This window comes from Copadichromis virginalis, linkage group LG14 (assembly GCF_057382275.1).
Source record: "Copadichromis virginalis isolate Kocher_CV1m ecotype Utaka linkage group LG14, C_Virginalis_male_GT1.1, whole genome shotgun sequence".
NCBI lineage: Eukaryota > Metazoa > Chordata > Actinopteri > Cichliformes > Cichlidae > Copadichromis > Copadichromis virginalis.
In genome coordinates, this window is record NC_140631.1 from 8730085 (window position 1) to 8741636 (window position 11552).

Below are 11552 nucleotides of genomic sequence, written 5' to 3' on the forward strand. Positions count from 1 at the left end.
CTCGAGTGAAATACTCAACATAAAATATTCAAATTTCAATTCAATGTTATTTACACAAAACCCCAATAATAATTATTTCAAGGCACTTTATATTGTAGGTCTTAGTGAACCCTCTAACAGTCGGAGGACCCCTGTGCGCAAGCACTTGGCAACAGTGGTAAGAAAAACGACAAATTAAAAGAAAAAAAAAAAGATTTATCAAAAATGACAGTTTTAAGCCTAATCTTAAAAGTAGAGAGGATGTCTGTGTCACAAATCCAAATTGGGAGCTGGTACCACAACAGAGAGCTCTGAAAGCTGAAGGCTCTGTTTCCCATTTTGCTTTTAAATGGGAAGCATTTAAAAGCTTAATAGATCACTTCCAGAGTGAAGTGATCTATTGGGGTAATACAAGACGGTGATGCTTAAAGAAATTGTAAATATACACGAAAATATAAAATAGAAATATACAATAACCCCCCCCCCCACAAAGACATAGGTTACCAAGCAGTCATCATGAATTCCGCTAACTGATAGCTAGCCAAAAAAAAGCTAGTTCTTTCAATTTACAGTTAGGTTTAAGGTAGCCGTGTTTAAAGGGGAAAAATGTCTGATAAGTTAATAATACTGAGGAGTTACATTAGTTGATACTAAGGAGAAAAAAAATACACAACAATTATGAGACAAAAGTCTGACAAAAAAACCCCCAACTGACAGCCTGCTACAGAAACAAAGAACTATGACATTTAGCTATAAGTTAAAATGCTGATTTAAAAGGAAAATAAACTGAAACGGAAACAGAAGCCATAGTTTTAGCTTTTCTCTTATATTTGTGATTGAGTGACCCCAAACTTTGCTTGACACTGTTGCAGTATGTAACAGAGGCTGCAGCTTACATTTCCCACCAGGCTGAAGTGTACTGTATACCCCACCTGCAGCCCTCTGCCTGCTCACCTGTCTGAGTGCGCCAATCAGCAGCTGCAGAGTAGCAGGGCGCGGCTCTTGGCTGGAAGAAGGTGGGAGCGGCAAGGATTTCTGGGTAGATGAACAATGTCGCTACACTTGAGAGTGCACACGATCCTGCAGTAAGTGAGAGTACTGGGATTCTGCGATTACAGGGCTTAATTACAGGGCTACAGGGTTTCATTTGGGCGGCTTACAAAATGGTAAGTAACCTGTGCCCATAACTGGATGTACTGAGGTGGCTCTATCCGCTTATAGGCAATGAAATGCATCAAATTATTGGCTCAGTGTATCCAAATTATTGTTTGTGTGTGTTGTTTGCTTCGTTTCTTTTTTAACCTGAGATCAGCAGATTGTAGGTTATTTGGATTTGTATATTATAGCTGTATAATCAGTTAATAGAAAGAACTTCCTTGTTCAGAGGTCATGAAATCGGTAGGCATGGCCCAAACGTTTTTAAGAAGTGGAAATTAGAGGAGAAAAAATTGTGTGAGCCCTCTCCTCCTCATGTTAGGATAACTAGACTTTGGGTAAAGCCCAGATCCAGTCAGACAAGTAAATGAATGCAAATCTGTGGTGCTTGAGTTTCTTTGGTATTTACACAGCATAGAAAATAATTGCATCAGGGTTAAAAAGTGTCTGATTCAGCAAGTATTGTTCCACACATGGCTATTTTTACTCCACACGTTCTCATAGTCACCTTGTTGCAGGTAGAAGCAGTCCTTTGTGCAGCTACACCCCAGGGCAAAGAGCTTTCATTAATTGCTGTTGCACAACACAACCACTATATTTACTGTGTTATTGCACTCAAAGGTGATTTAGAGGTGTTATGTCTCCCTAGTGATCTTTACACATGTCTAGTTGGCAAATGTAATTGCGGTTTGGCACAGCCACACGCAAAGGCAGGTATTACCGTTCACTGCTTCGCTCTATGTTTGTGTTTCTCTGAAAAGCTACACATTAACCACTTTTTAGCTACAAGCAATGTGTTTGCAGGGCTAAAAATGACTAAACCAAAGTCACTGTTTTCTGCTCTTCCATCCGCTTTACCTTCAGATGCGCTTTCTGTTGCTGTTCAGTCGACAGGGGAAGCTGCGACTGCAGAAATGGTTCACGCCATTAACAGACCGGGAGAAAAAGAAGGTGATCCGGGACATGACGATGCTAGTGTTGGCTCGTCCACCACGTTCCTGCAACTTTCTCCAATGGAGGGACCTCAAGATAGTTTACAAGAGGTGGCGGCACAACACACAGCTCTTTATTGCTTAATGGTTAACGTGCATGTTGCCTTTGCTCATACTTCAAAATTGCACACAGAGCGAACACACTTGTTATCAGCAGATAACGTCAAGATCTAGATAAACACACAGATCACAGATGACCTAGATTACAGGTGGGGAACACAGTCCAATAAGGAAAGATTTTTTCTATATGATGCCTTTAATGCCACATTTGTATTGAGACTGGGCTTTATGGTAAATGTTGAGAAATTCACAATAGATCCAGTAGTTATGGAAAAGAACGGACAAGAGCTGTTAAAACATCTACACATGCTGTATTTATTTGGAGGTTCTTCACCTTTCTTTTGTTTGATATGATTTCTGTCCTGGAAAGATGCAACCAATCACACTGATGTTGAAAGCACACCCTCTTTCACTTCTAAGATTTTACATATCAAGGCACATTACACGTCATTATTTACTTAACAAACACTATGCAGATTCTCTCTCTCTCTCTGTCGCCTGTAGCAGCAATAATTTGAAATAATGGCTTTCTGTGTGGCTTTATTAGTGTCACACATTGTTGAGGAGGATTTTGGCCCAATAACCTGCTCAACCCCTGAGCTACAACCACCCACTGCTTATCTGAATCATATAAGCTCATTTAAACTACCATAGGGTAAGAGGCAGGATACACCTTGAACAGGTCTCTAGTGTGCACCACCCCCAAACCCCACCCCTGTGCATTACAGCCATATATCGCCACTCCAGTCTTGTCAAGTATTGTTTGACAAGTATTGTGGTTTGTCCAGGCAGAACTTTGCAAACCTAAGTTGTGCTGCCATGTTCTTTTTAGAGAGAAGAGGCTTTCTCCTAAAAAACCTTCCAAATAAAACATATTTGTTCTTTCTAGTATCTTTCTAATTGCATTGACCTGAACTTTGATATTTAAAGTTAAATGCCTGTAGAGTCTGAGATGTAGCGCTTGGGGTTTTTTTTGCAGTTTCTGGCCTATCAAGACTGATGAATGGTTGCAACTTTTGTGGTCTTTGTGTCACACTTTGATAATTTATTCCTTATGGAGAGTATGCTTTCTTTACTTAGAAAGAATGCTGTGATCATCGGCTGCAGTTCTGGGGCGATCGTGGCTCAAGGCCATTCTGTTGCTATGCTTACCTATGCACTTTTTTCTTCTTGAGTGTGCCAGGTTGCTCATTTCAACACTTAAAGTGCTTCTGCTGTCTCTCTGATGGACTTGTTTGTTTTTGCTGTCCAATGATGACATGTTTCACTTGCATCTTGAGAGATTATTTAATTGCATGTCATGGCTTCGCAGCCAAAGTTCCCAAATGCAAATTTACCTTGGAACCAACTCTTTTACCTTATTCACTGGTGAAGAAACAACAAGGAAATAAACTAACACGTGTCCATGAAGCACCTTACTGGTCAGCTGTCTAGTTAACTTTAGTTAGAAAAGAAGTTGCTTCATACACTGCACAGGACCCACAAACTCCCAGGCCTCTGGTAGAGGAACCAAGCTTAAATACATATATACATATTCAATTCAATTCAATTCAATTTTATTCATATAGCGCCAAATCACAACAAAAGTCGCCTCATAGATACAGAGAAAAACCCAACAATCATATGACCCCCTATGAGCAAGCACTTTGGCGACAGTGGGAAGGAAAAACTCCCTTTTAACAGGAAGAAACCTCCGGCAGAACCAGGCTCAGGGAGGGGCGGGGCCATCTGCTGCGACCGGTTGGGGTGAGAGAAGGAAGACAGGATAAAAGACATGCTGTGGAAGAGAGACAGAGGTTAATAACAGATATGATTCAATGCAGAGAGGTCTATTAACACATAGTGAGTGAGAAAGGTGACTGGAAAGGAAAAACTCAATGCATCATGGGAATCCCCCGGCAGCCTACGTCTATTGCAGCATAACTAAGGGAGGATTCAGGGTCACCTGGTCCAGCCCTAACTATATGCTTTAGCAAAAAGGAAAGTTTGAAGCCTAATCTTAAAAGTAGAGATAGTGTCTGTCTCCCGAATCCAAACTGGAAGCTGGTTCCACAGAAGAGGGGCCTGAAAACTGAAGGCTCTTCCTCCCATTCTACTTTTAAATACTCTAGGAACAACAAGTAGGCCTGCACAGCGAGAGCGAAGTGCTCTAATAGGGTGATATGGTACTACAAGGTCATTAAGATAAGATGGGGCCTGATTATTTAAGACCTTGTATGTGAAGAGCAGGATTTTCAATTCAATTCTGGATTTAACAGGAAGCCAATGAACGGAAGTGAAAACAGTAGAAATCTGCTCTCTCTTTCTAGTCCCTGTCAGGACTCTTGCTGCAGCATTTTGGATCAGTTGAAGGCTTTTCAGTGAGTTTTTTGGACATCCTGATAATAATGAATTACAGTAGTCCAGCCTGGAAGTAATAAATGCATGAACTAGTTTTTCAGCGTCACTCTGAGACAGGATATTTCTAATTTTAGAGATGTTGCGCAAATGGAAGAACGCAGTCTTACATATTTGTTTAATATGTGCGTTGAAGGACATATCCTGGTCAAAAATGACTCCAAGGTTCCTCACAGCGTTACTGGAGGCCAAGGTAATGCCATCCAGAGTAAGATTCTGGTTAGATACCATATTTCTAAGCTTTTCAGGGCCGAGTACAATAACCTCAGTTTTTTCTGAATTAAGAAGCAGAAAGTTAGCGGCCTTCCAGGTCTTTATGTCTTTAAGACATTCCTGCAGTTTAACTAATTGGTGTGTGTTATCTGGCATCATGGACAGATAGAGCTGGGTGTCATCTGCATAGCAGTGAAAATTTATGCTATGTCTTCTAATGACGCTGCCTAAGGGAAGCATGTATAATGTAAACAGAATTGGTCCTAGCACTGAACCCTGTGGAACTCCATAATTAACCTCAGTGTGTGAAGAGGACTCTCCATTTACATGTACAAATTGGAGATCTATTAGATACATATACATATATATATTGTTGGGTCTGTGTTTCCACAAGCCCAGCTACACCCCCGAACTAAGACCTTACAAATTTAAGAAACACAATGACACATTCAACAATTAGACTTAACATATATATATGTATTTTTATATTTCACCATATTGTATTGCATTCTTGTTTTATGACAACATTGTAAAAATGATCACAATAAGCTTTTCTCTTCCTCCACTGCAGGTATGCCAGCCTGTACTTCTGTGCTGGTCTGGAGGACAAGGATAATGAGCTGCTTGCCCTCGAGGTGCTGCACAGATATGTTGAGTTGCTGGATAAATACTTTGGAAACGTAAGTAGAGTTGGATGCCATGGCCTACAACAATCCAGAGGTTGTTAAGGGGCTCTTTTTAAACATCATCCATCTTTCTCAGTTGTCCCTGCACCTCTGCTAAGATGTTCTCAATTATTTTGGCTAATAACAGCTCTGCACAGGTTGACCTAAGTCACCAGTGTTATACTGGGAGTTATGCAAGCCTCTCAAAATTCTTCTCAAATATTGAAAAGATACAGCCACCGTGTATGGACTCAAGTATGTGATTGTTGGACACCCTGACTACTGGCATTTTTTCTCACTCAGGCTAAATTGGTTCAGCTTTTTTATACATTGGGTGATGTCAGGTGGCAGGCCCTGGCTCACAGCCTGTGTTCAACTTCTGCACATAGATACAGATATGTTGAATGGAAGTTGAGTGCACTTTATGTAGCTCTATCAACTTCAGTTCAGACCCCTTGATTAGGTTAAAGGAGCTTAGTCTAAAAATCAAGTACACAGAGTAACTGTGGGTGCCTTTTTAGGTGAAACAGTGCAATGTGGGGGGGGTTTTCATGGTGAGGACAGTAAAAACTCCCTTGCTCAAGCTTGTCAGACTCCCTCTAGTGTCTGTAATCTGTCGCTGCTTCAAAACACTTTTAAGCACTCCTGATTTGACTAGACTTAGAAATCAGCTGAACCTTCTTATTTACAAAAACCAGCCAATGAGAACAAGTGGTTTGCGTTCTCAATGCAAAACACTGGGAGGTTAATTTGTTTGGGAAACAAACTGGCTTGACAACAATATATAAAAGTCTGCATATATGTATTTATTTTTCCTTGTAATTCTTTCTTTCTTTCATATATTTGCAATTTCTTTCTAAAATTTAATGAAATTTAATTGGTGGTTTCATCCACTTAATAACACTCAAATAACTAAATAAGTATCATTTAAAAAATAAACTGATAGTTAATTAAACTTGAGTTTGTAGTTTGAGAGACATAGATGTTTATTGATCGGTAAAGAGTTGATTTGTAAAACATGTATCAACATTATCTAAATGGTTACAGTCACAGCTGATGTTCATAACACATTTTTTCAGGAGTGCATACAGATGAGAGAAAAATGATCACCCACCTATGAAATTTTAAGTTTTTATCAAATTGTTTTTGTAATATTTAAAATGTACATTCCATATTCCATAATAGTTATTGTGTACAACAGTATGTAATTCACAGAGTTATTTTTTGTACACACCCTAATGATTTAAGCTGATTGCAAATGATTCATTAACATTATTATCGTTTGATTGTTTATGGTAAAACAACTATTCAGTGAAGTGTTACGAGATGTATTCATTTCTCTGATCTGATGCATGCTGTGTCGTTCTTTTTCAGGTGTGTGAGCTGGACATTATTTTCAACTTCGAGAAGGCTTACTTCATCCTGGATGAATTCCTCATGGGAGGAGAGATCTTAGAAACCTCCAAACTGGCCGTGGGTGTGTCTATGGAGGAGGCCGACACACTCCAAGAGGTATATTAAGCTTTTGTCAAACATTTAGCTAGTGCAAGCTTTGCCCTGACTCTTTGAAAATTCATTCTTGTGACTCTTATGTCACCACAGACGATGGAAGAATACATGAGCAAACCTGCCTACTGAGCCAAGAGAGGACGGCGGATGGTTCACATTTGAAAGCATGAAGCGAGATGTTTATCGCTTGGCAGTAAAGACTCTTTCAGGGTAGTGCTGTGGTCATACAACAACCACAAACCTGGTGATATTTTGACTCAGGTGTGAAGAATAGTAATGATGTTTGCATCTGTAAGTGCCTTTGAAGGCTCATATTTATTAATCTCAGGGTTTCGTGACAGGTAAGTGACTGAAATGAGCCAATATCACCTTTTTCACTTAGTATTAGTTGTTTTGTGACTTTATTAAGACCGATGCTTTGTGTGGTGGTGAGCAAATGGAGAAACACTAGACAGTAAGGAAAAAAATAAAGTCAATGCTTTATTTACCTCAGCTATGTCACATATGACCACATTTAAGAAAGAATTACCAAAAAAAACACAAGTGAATCTAAAGGATCCAACACTGGTTTTGATTGTGTGTGCGTTGAAATGTAAGGCTGGTGAGACACGTGTACTCATTAAGTGTTGTTTGAGCAACCAAGTCATCTGGAAAAAAACAAAAATAAAAACATCAAGAGAATGTCTGAACACTTACATTTCTGCTAATAAACAGGAACGGTTGTAAACCTACAGAATAACTAAAGTTGACTGCATGTTTTATTCTTCAAAATACTTTATTTTTCTTCCTTCCACCAAAACAATAGAGAATTATGTATATATATCTACAGCCTGATTTATATTCCCGGGGCAGTTTTGGCATCGCTTTCCTCAGTTTCTGGGTTCAGATAGCTCAGCAGTTTCATCATCGCCTCATTCTCTAAGCCTTGCATTTGAGCGTTACTGCCCCTGTCGTCACCCTCAGACAGTTTCTTTTCCTTTGGGCTATTATCTGAATCCATTTGATCAAAATATTCCTCCATGGCCTTTTCAAAAGAGCCTGTTGTGCTCTGGCCAGCTTCCTCCCGCTTTTGACTCGCCTTGTTGTTCCTGTACGCAGGTTTGGGATACTGTGCCAGCATCTGAGCAGCTAGATATGCTGCCAGTTCATCCTCATCCACGGTGTCATCGTAGTCATCTTTGAAAGTGCTGGGAAGGCGCCTTTGCGTGGGAGTGGATTCCCCAAACACTCCCGTAGGCTGACTGTGAAGTCGTGACAGTGAGCCTCTGTGGTGCTTCTGCTTCCTGATGGGATTCTCCGCAGCTCCCAGCCCCAGGATTTTAAGGATCTCTTCCGTTCTTAGCTCCTCTGGGGTCTTTTGTGGATAAGGCAGCCGTCTGTTGTAGAATTTTTCCTGAGGAATGGTGTTTATCTTCTTTGAGGATATCTTAGAGAGCGTAGTTTCTCCTCTGGCTAAACCATTGCTCTTTTGCGACTTGTCCTGATTCGTCAAGTCTCCTGTTTTCAGAATGTCCAACAGGTCTTCGGGTGGGATCTGGTATTTTTGGGAGATCTGAATGAGTTTGTAGATGACCCGTGGATCTATGTTATCTCTGTACTGACTCTGAGCCACCATCCTCACCGCCCTCTCTCTTTCCTCTTCCTCCTCTAGCTCTCTTTTCTGCTCTTCCTCTTCCGTTTTCTCCAGCACCTTCAGGAGGTAGTAGTCCACCAGATTTCCTGCATCATCCAGATCTTTTGACCTTTTAACGGGGTACCCTTCACCGTCCTCCTCATCTTCATCCGCATCAGCCCCTTCGTCATTGTTGTCGATGTAATCGAGCCCTCTGTAAGCCTCATATTTATTCTGCCTCTCCTCCTGCTCGTCTTCCTCTTCCTGTCCTTCTAGTGGACCCCAGTCTGTCAGATCCCCTCCTATATCGTCATACGCTGCATTCCTCGCATTAAACAGATCTTCATCTACATCATCCTTCTCCATGTTGTCCTCCTCATCTAAGCGCTTATGTGTGGTCTTTGGGCTGGTCAGCTTGTCAAGTTCATCAAAAACAGACTGCAGCGTGGCTAGGTTCTGAGGTGTGTACTTCTCCTCCACATTCTCATTGGTACGTTTGTATGGGCTGTCATGCTCCAGTCCCTCCTCGTCCTCTTCCTCATCCCCCTCACCTTCCTCCTCATCCTCAAACATTAAGGGCAGCTTCTTGTGAGGCGTGATGCTCTGTTGTTTCTGCTGCACGTACACCCTGTGCTTCATGTCTGTCCTCTCTGCGCTGGGACGAAGCAGAGCAGGCTTGGAGGCCTCCGTCTGCTGGAGCGTGCTGAGCACAGCCTGCAGCAGCTCTTCACTCTTATCCTCCCTTCCTTCCTCGTCCTCCTCTTCCTCATCTTTGCTCTGTGTAGGGTTGGAAGCAAGCCTCACCATGGCACGCAGCTTCTCAGCATCATCCATGTGGCCAGCATCGGCAGCTGGAGTGAGAGGAGGCTCCACATTGGTTCTTTGACGGAGGCTCTCAATGAACTCCAAGGCTTTCAGCATATCTGCATTAGGAACCTGGTGGACATTCCTACTCTCTGATTCACTTCCACGAAGTCTATGCGCCCTCAGTGAAGCCCCATGAATGCTGGAGGAACTGAGGAAGAGAAGGAGCAAGAGGAGGTTGGCAAAACAGACAAGGAAAGGTTTGCCTGTGGCAGAGGTCTCAGGGAGTGACGACATGGTGACGCCTGTAGATGAAAGACAAAAGAAGCACATGTCAGCTCTGACCTTTACACGGTTATACCTAACAGGTTCTCAGTGGTTACCGCTCTGGCATTTCTAAAATGCCTTCTGCTGTCATTGTCAATTTAAATGTCTGCTTTGATGATAACAGCGCAAACCACAGTGACATCTTTGGCGACACTGAGTCCATTTGTTTGTCTGTGACAGGGATGACTGGTGCTCTGATGGAAACCAGGTCAAACACCTTGGAATAAATGTGAAATGTCAGGGAAGAAACTATTAAATTACTGTTAGCCTTTTACATCCGCTCTGCTCTGCTGTAGTTAGAATCAGGGAGGGCGTGGGAGCGGTGGTGGGGCTCCCACTAAATATGATTGCCCTCCTAAATGTCATCTACCCCCACCCTTAGTAGGCTACATTTACAGAAGTACTTACAGATTTAAAGATTTTGGCCTCATTCACTCCTATTTCAGACTGTATTCTACTGAATTTGGGAAACAAATACTGCACTTCATACTCCATACCATTTTTTAAATTAACAAAAAATCCTGAAGACAGACAGAAGAGTGAATTGTTTATTTTATTTTATTAACCTGACACATTTCAAGTGTATGTTAATATATTTTTTACAAAGTAAAAATACGTAGTAGCCGTGACTCTGAGTGTAAATCACCGTGCAGGTCAGACACTGTTTGTTTTCCCTCGCTGATATTTGGAGATCACACTGGAATGTGCCGCCTGTTCGCCAGCAGCGGAACAGCAGCGGGAACAGCAGCGCCTTCCAGCTCCCGTCTAAAATCTCATTAGACATCGAATTGCTGCTCTCCGTGAGTCACGGCCCTTGTTGTCAAGGTAACCCGGTAGGGCTGATGTTCCCATGGAATCTCTCCTTTAGCCCGAAAACCTCTGAACAACAATTTTTTTGCATTTTCTGACCTTTTTATTTTTCGAACTTTTAAGTCCGCACATAAATGTCAGCGTTCATTAAATCATACTTACAGAATAATTTTATTTCTTTCATTTCATTTCTCTCACTAAGACAAGAATTGTGTCTCAGTGAGAGAAATAATAAGGACATAGAGAATAACAGAGAATAATAAGAACACGAGAAAAGACCAGAAGTGCTACGGCATCACAAGCACCATATTTACGTCTCCATCGGTTCTTCAGAGCTACATTTAACTTGCTCGAACTTCAGCAAATATTATGGTTAGACTAATGTTTACATTTGCAGCACTAAAAGTTACTCTTAAAAGCCACAGAGGCTCCGAAAATAACCTGGAGCGGCGCGAGAACAAAGACACTCTGCGACCAACACAACCTCTGCTCCTCAACATCTGTAGCGGCGCATCAGGTTGGCAAAAAAACGAAGCTCTTTTTAAACGACTGAAAAGCCCGCTCTCTGTTCGCGGCGAGAAAAGAGAAAAGCGCGTGCGTTAGACGGCATGAGTACAAACAACAGATAGCTCACCTCTGGAGTTCAGTTTCTGCCGACGGTCGGGAGTGAGCTGAGCATCTCTCTGCCTCGCGGTGCGAGTCTGGATTTCAGGACCGCGGAAAGCTCCTCGCGCTATTAGAGGAACCACCTGACTCGTGCGTCAGAGAGCCAGGAGATACGCAACACACCCACGCGCACGAGTTCACTTACATTAAAAACGCCCAGCACGCGCACGCGGGTATTTCATTTGAGGCAGCCAAACAAAAGTGCTTCTGTCTCTAAATACGGACTGAAATTAGTTCGTGCAGCCATCATCACAGTTTATAATAGAGATGCATAAAGCCCCGTATTTATAGGGCTGCCCGGGGTATCACAGAGCGCGACTCAGGCGGTGTTTGAAATTCAGTTTCCTCTGAGAAACCTTATTG

General features: G+C 42.0%; 2 protein-coding genes across 4 annotated transcripts; one reads left to right on the top strand and one right to left on the bottom strand.

Annotated features, from left to right (window-relative positions):
* Positions 1 to 91: 91 nt before the first annotated feature.
* ap1s3a (adaptor related protein complex 1 subunit sigma 3a) lies at positions 92 to 7990 on the top strand. Of its 3 annotated transcripts, none has more exons than XM_085479204.1 (6): positions 92 to 157; positions 918 to 1145; positions 1999 to 2177; positions 5368 to 5476; positions 6836 to 6973; positions 7064 to 7990. In XM_085479204.1, exons 2-6 carry the CDS (start codon positions 1023 to 1025, stop codon positions 7097 to 7099), a joined length of 585 nt encoding a protein of 194 aa, XP_085335330.1. In that variant the 5' UTR covers positions 92 to 157; positions 918 to 1022; the 3' UTR covers positions 7100 to 7990. The 3 variants fall into 3 exon arrangements, with proteins under 3 accessions (XP_085335330.1, XP_085335331.1, XP_085335333.1); XM_085479205.1 differs by having other exon boundaries at positions 918 to 1064; XM_085479207.1 differs by having other exon boundaries at positions 918 to 1064; positions 2022 to 2177.
* Positions 7438 to 11278, bottom strand: scg2a (secretogranin II a). The gene is made up of 2 exons (XM_085479200.1): positions 11158 to 11278; positions 7438 to 9691 (listed from the first exon to the last, which is right to left on the bottom strand). The coding sequence occupies exon 2, from the start codon at positions 9681 to 9683 to the stop codon at positions 7806 to 7808; it is 1878 nt and encodes a 625-aa protein (XP_085335326.1). The 5' UTR covers positions 9684 to 9691; positions 11158 to 11278; the 3' UTR covers positions 7438 to 7805.
* Positions 11279 to 11552: the final 274 nt, after the last annotated feature.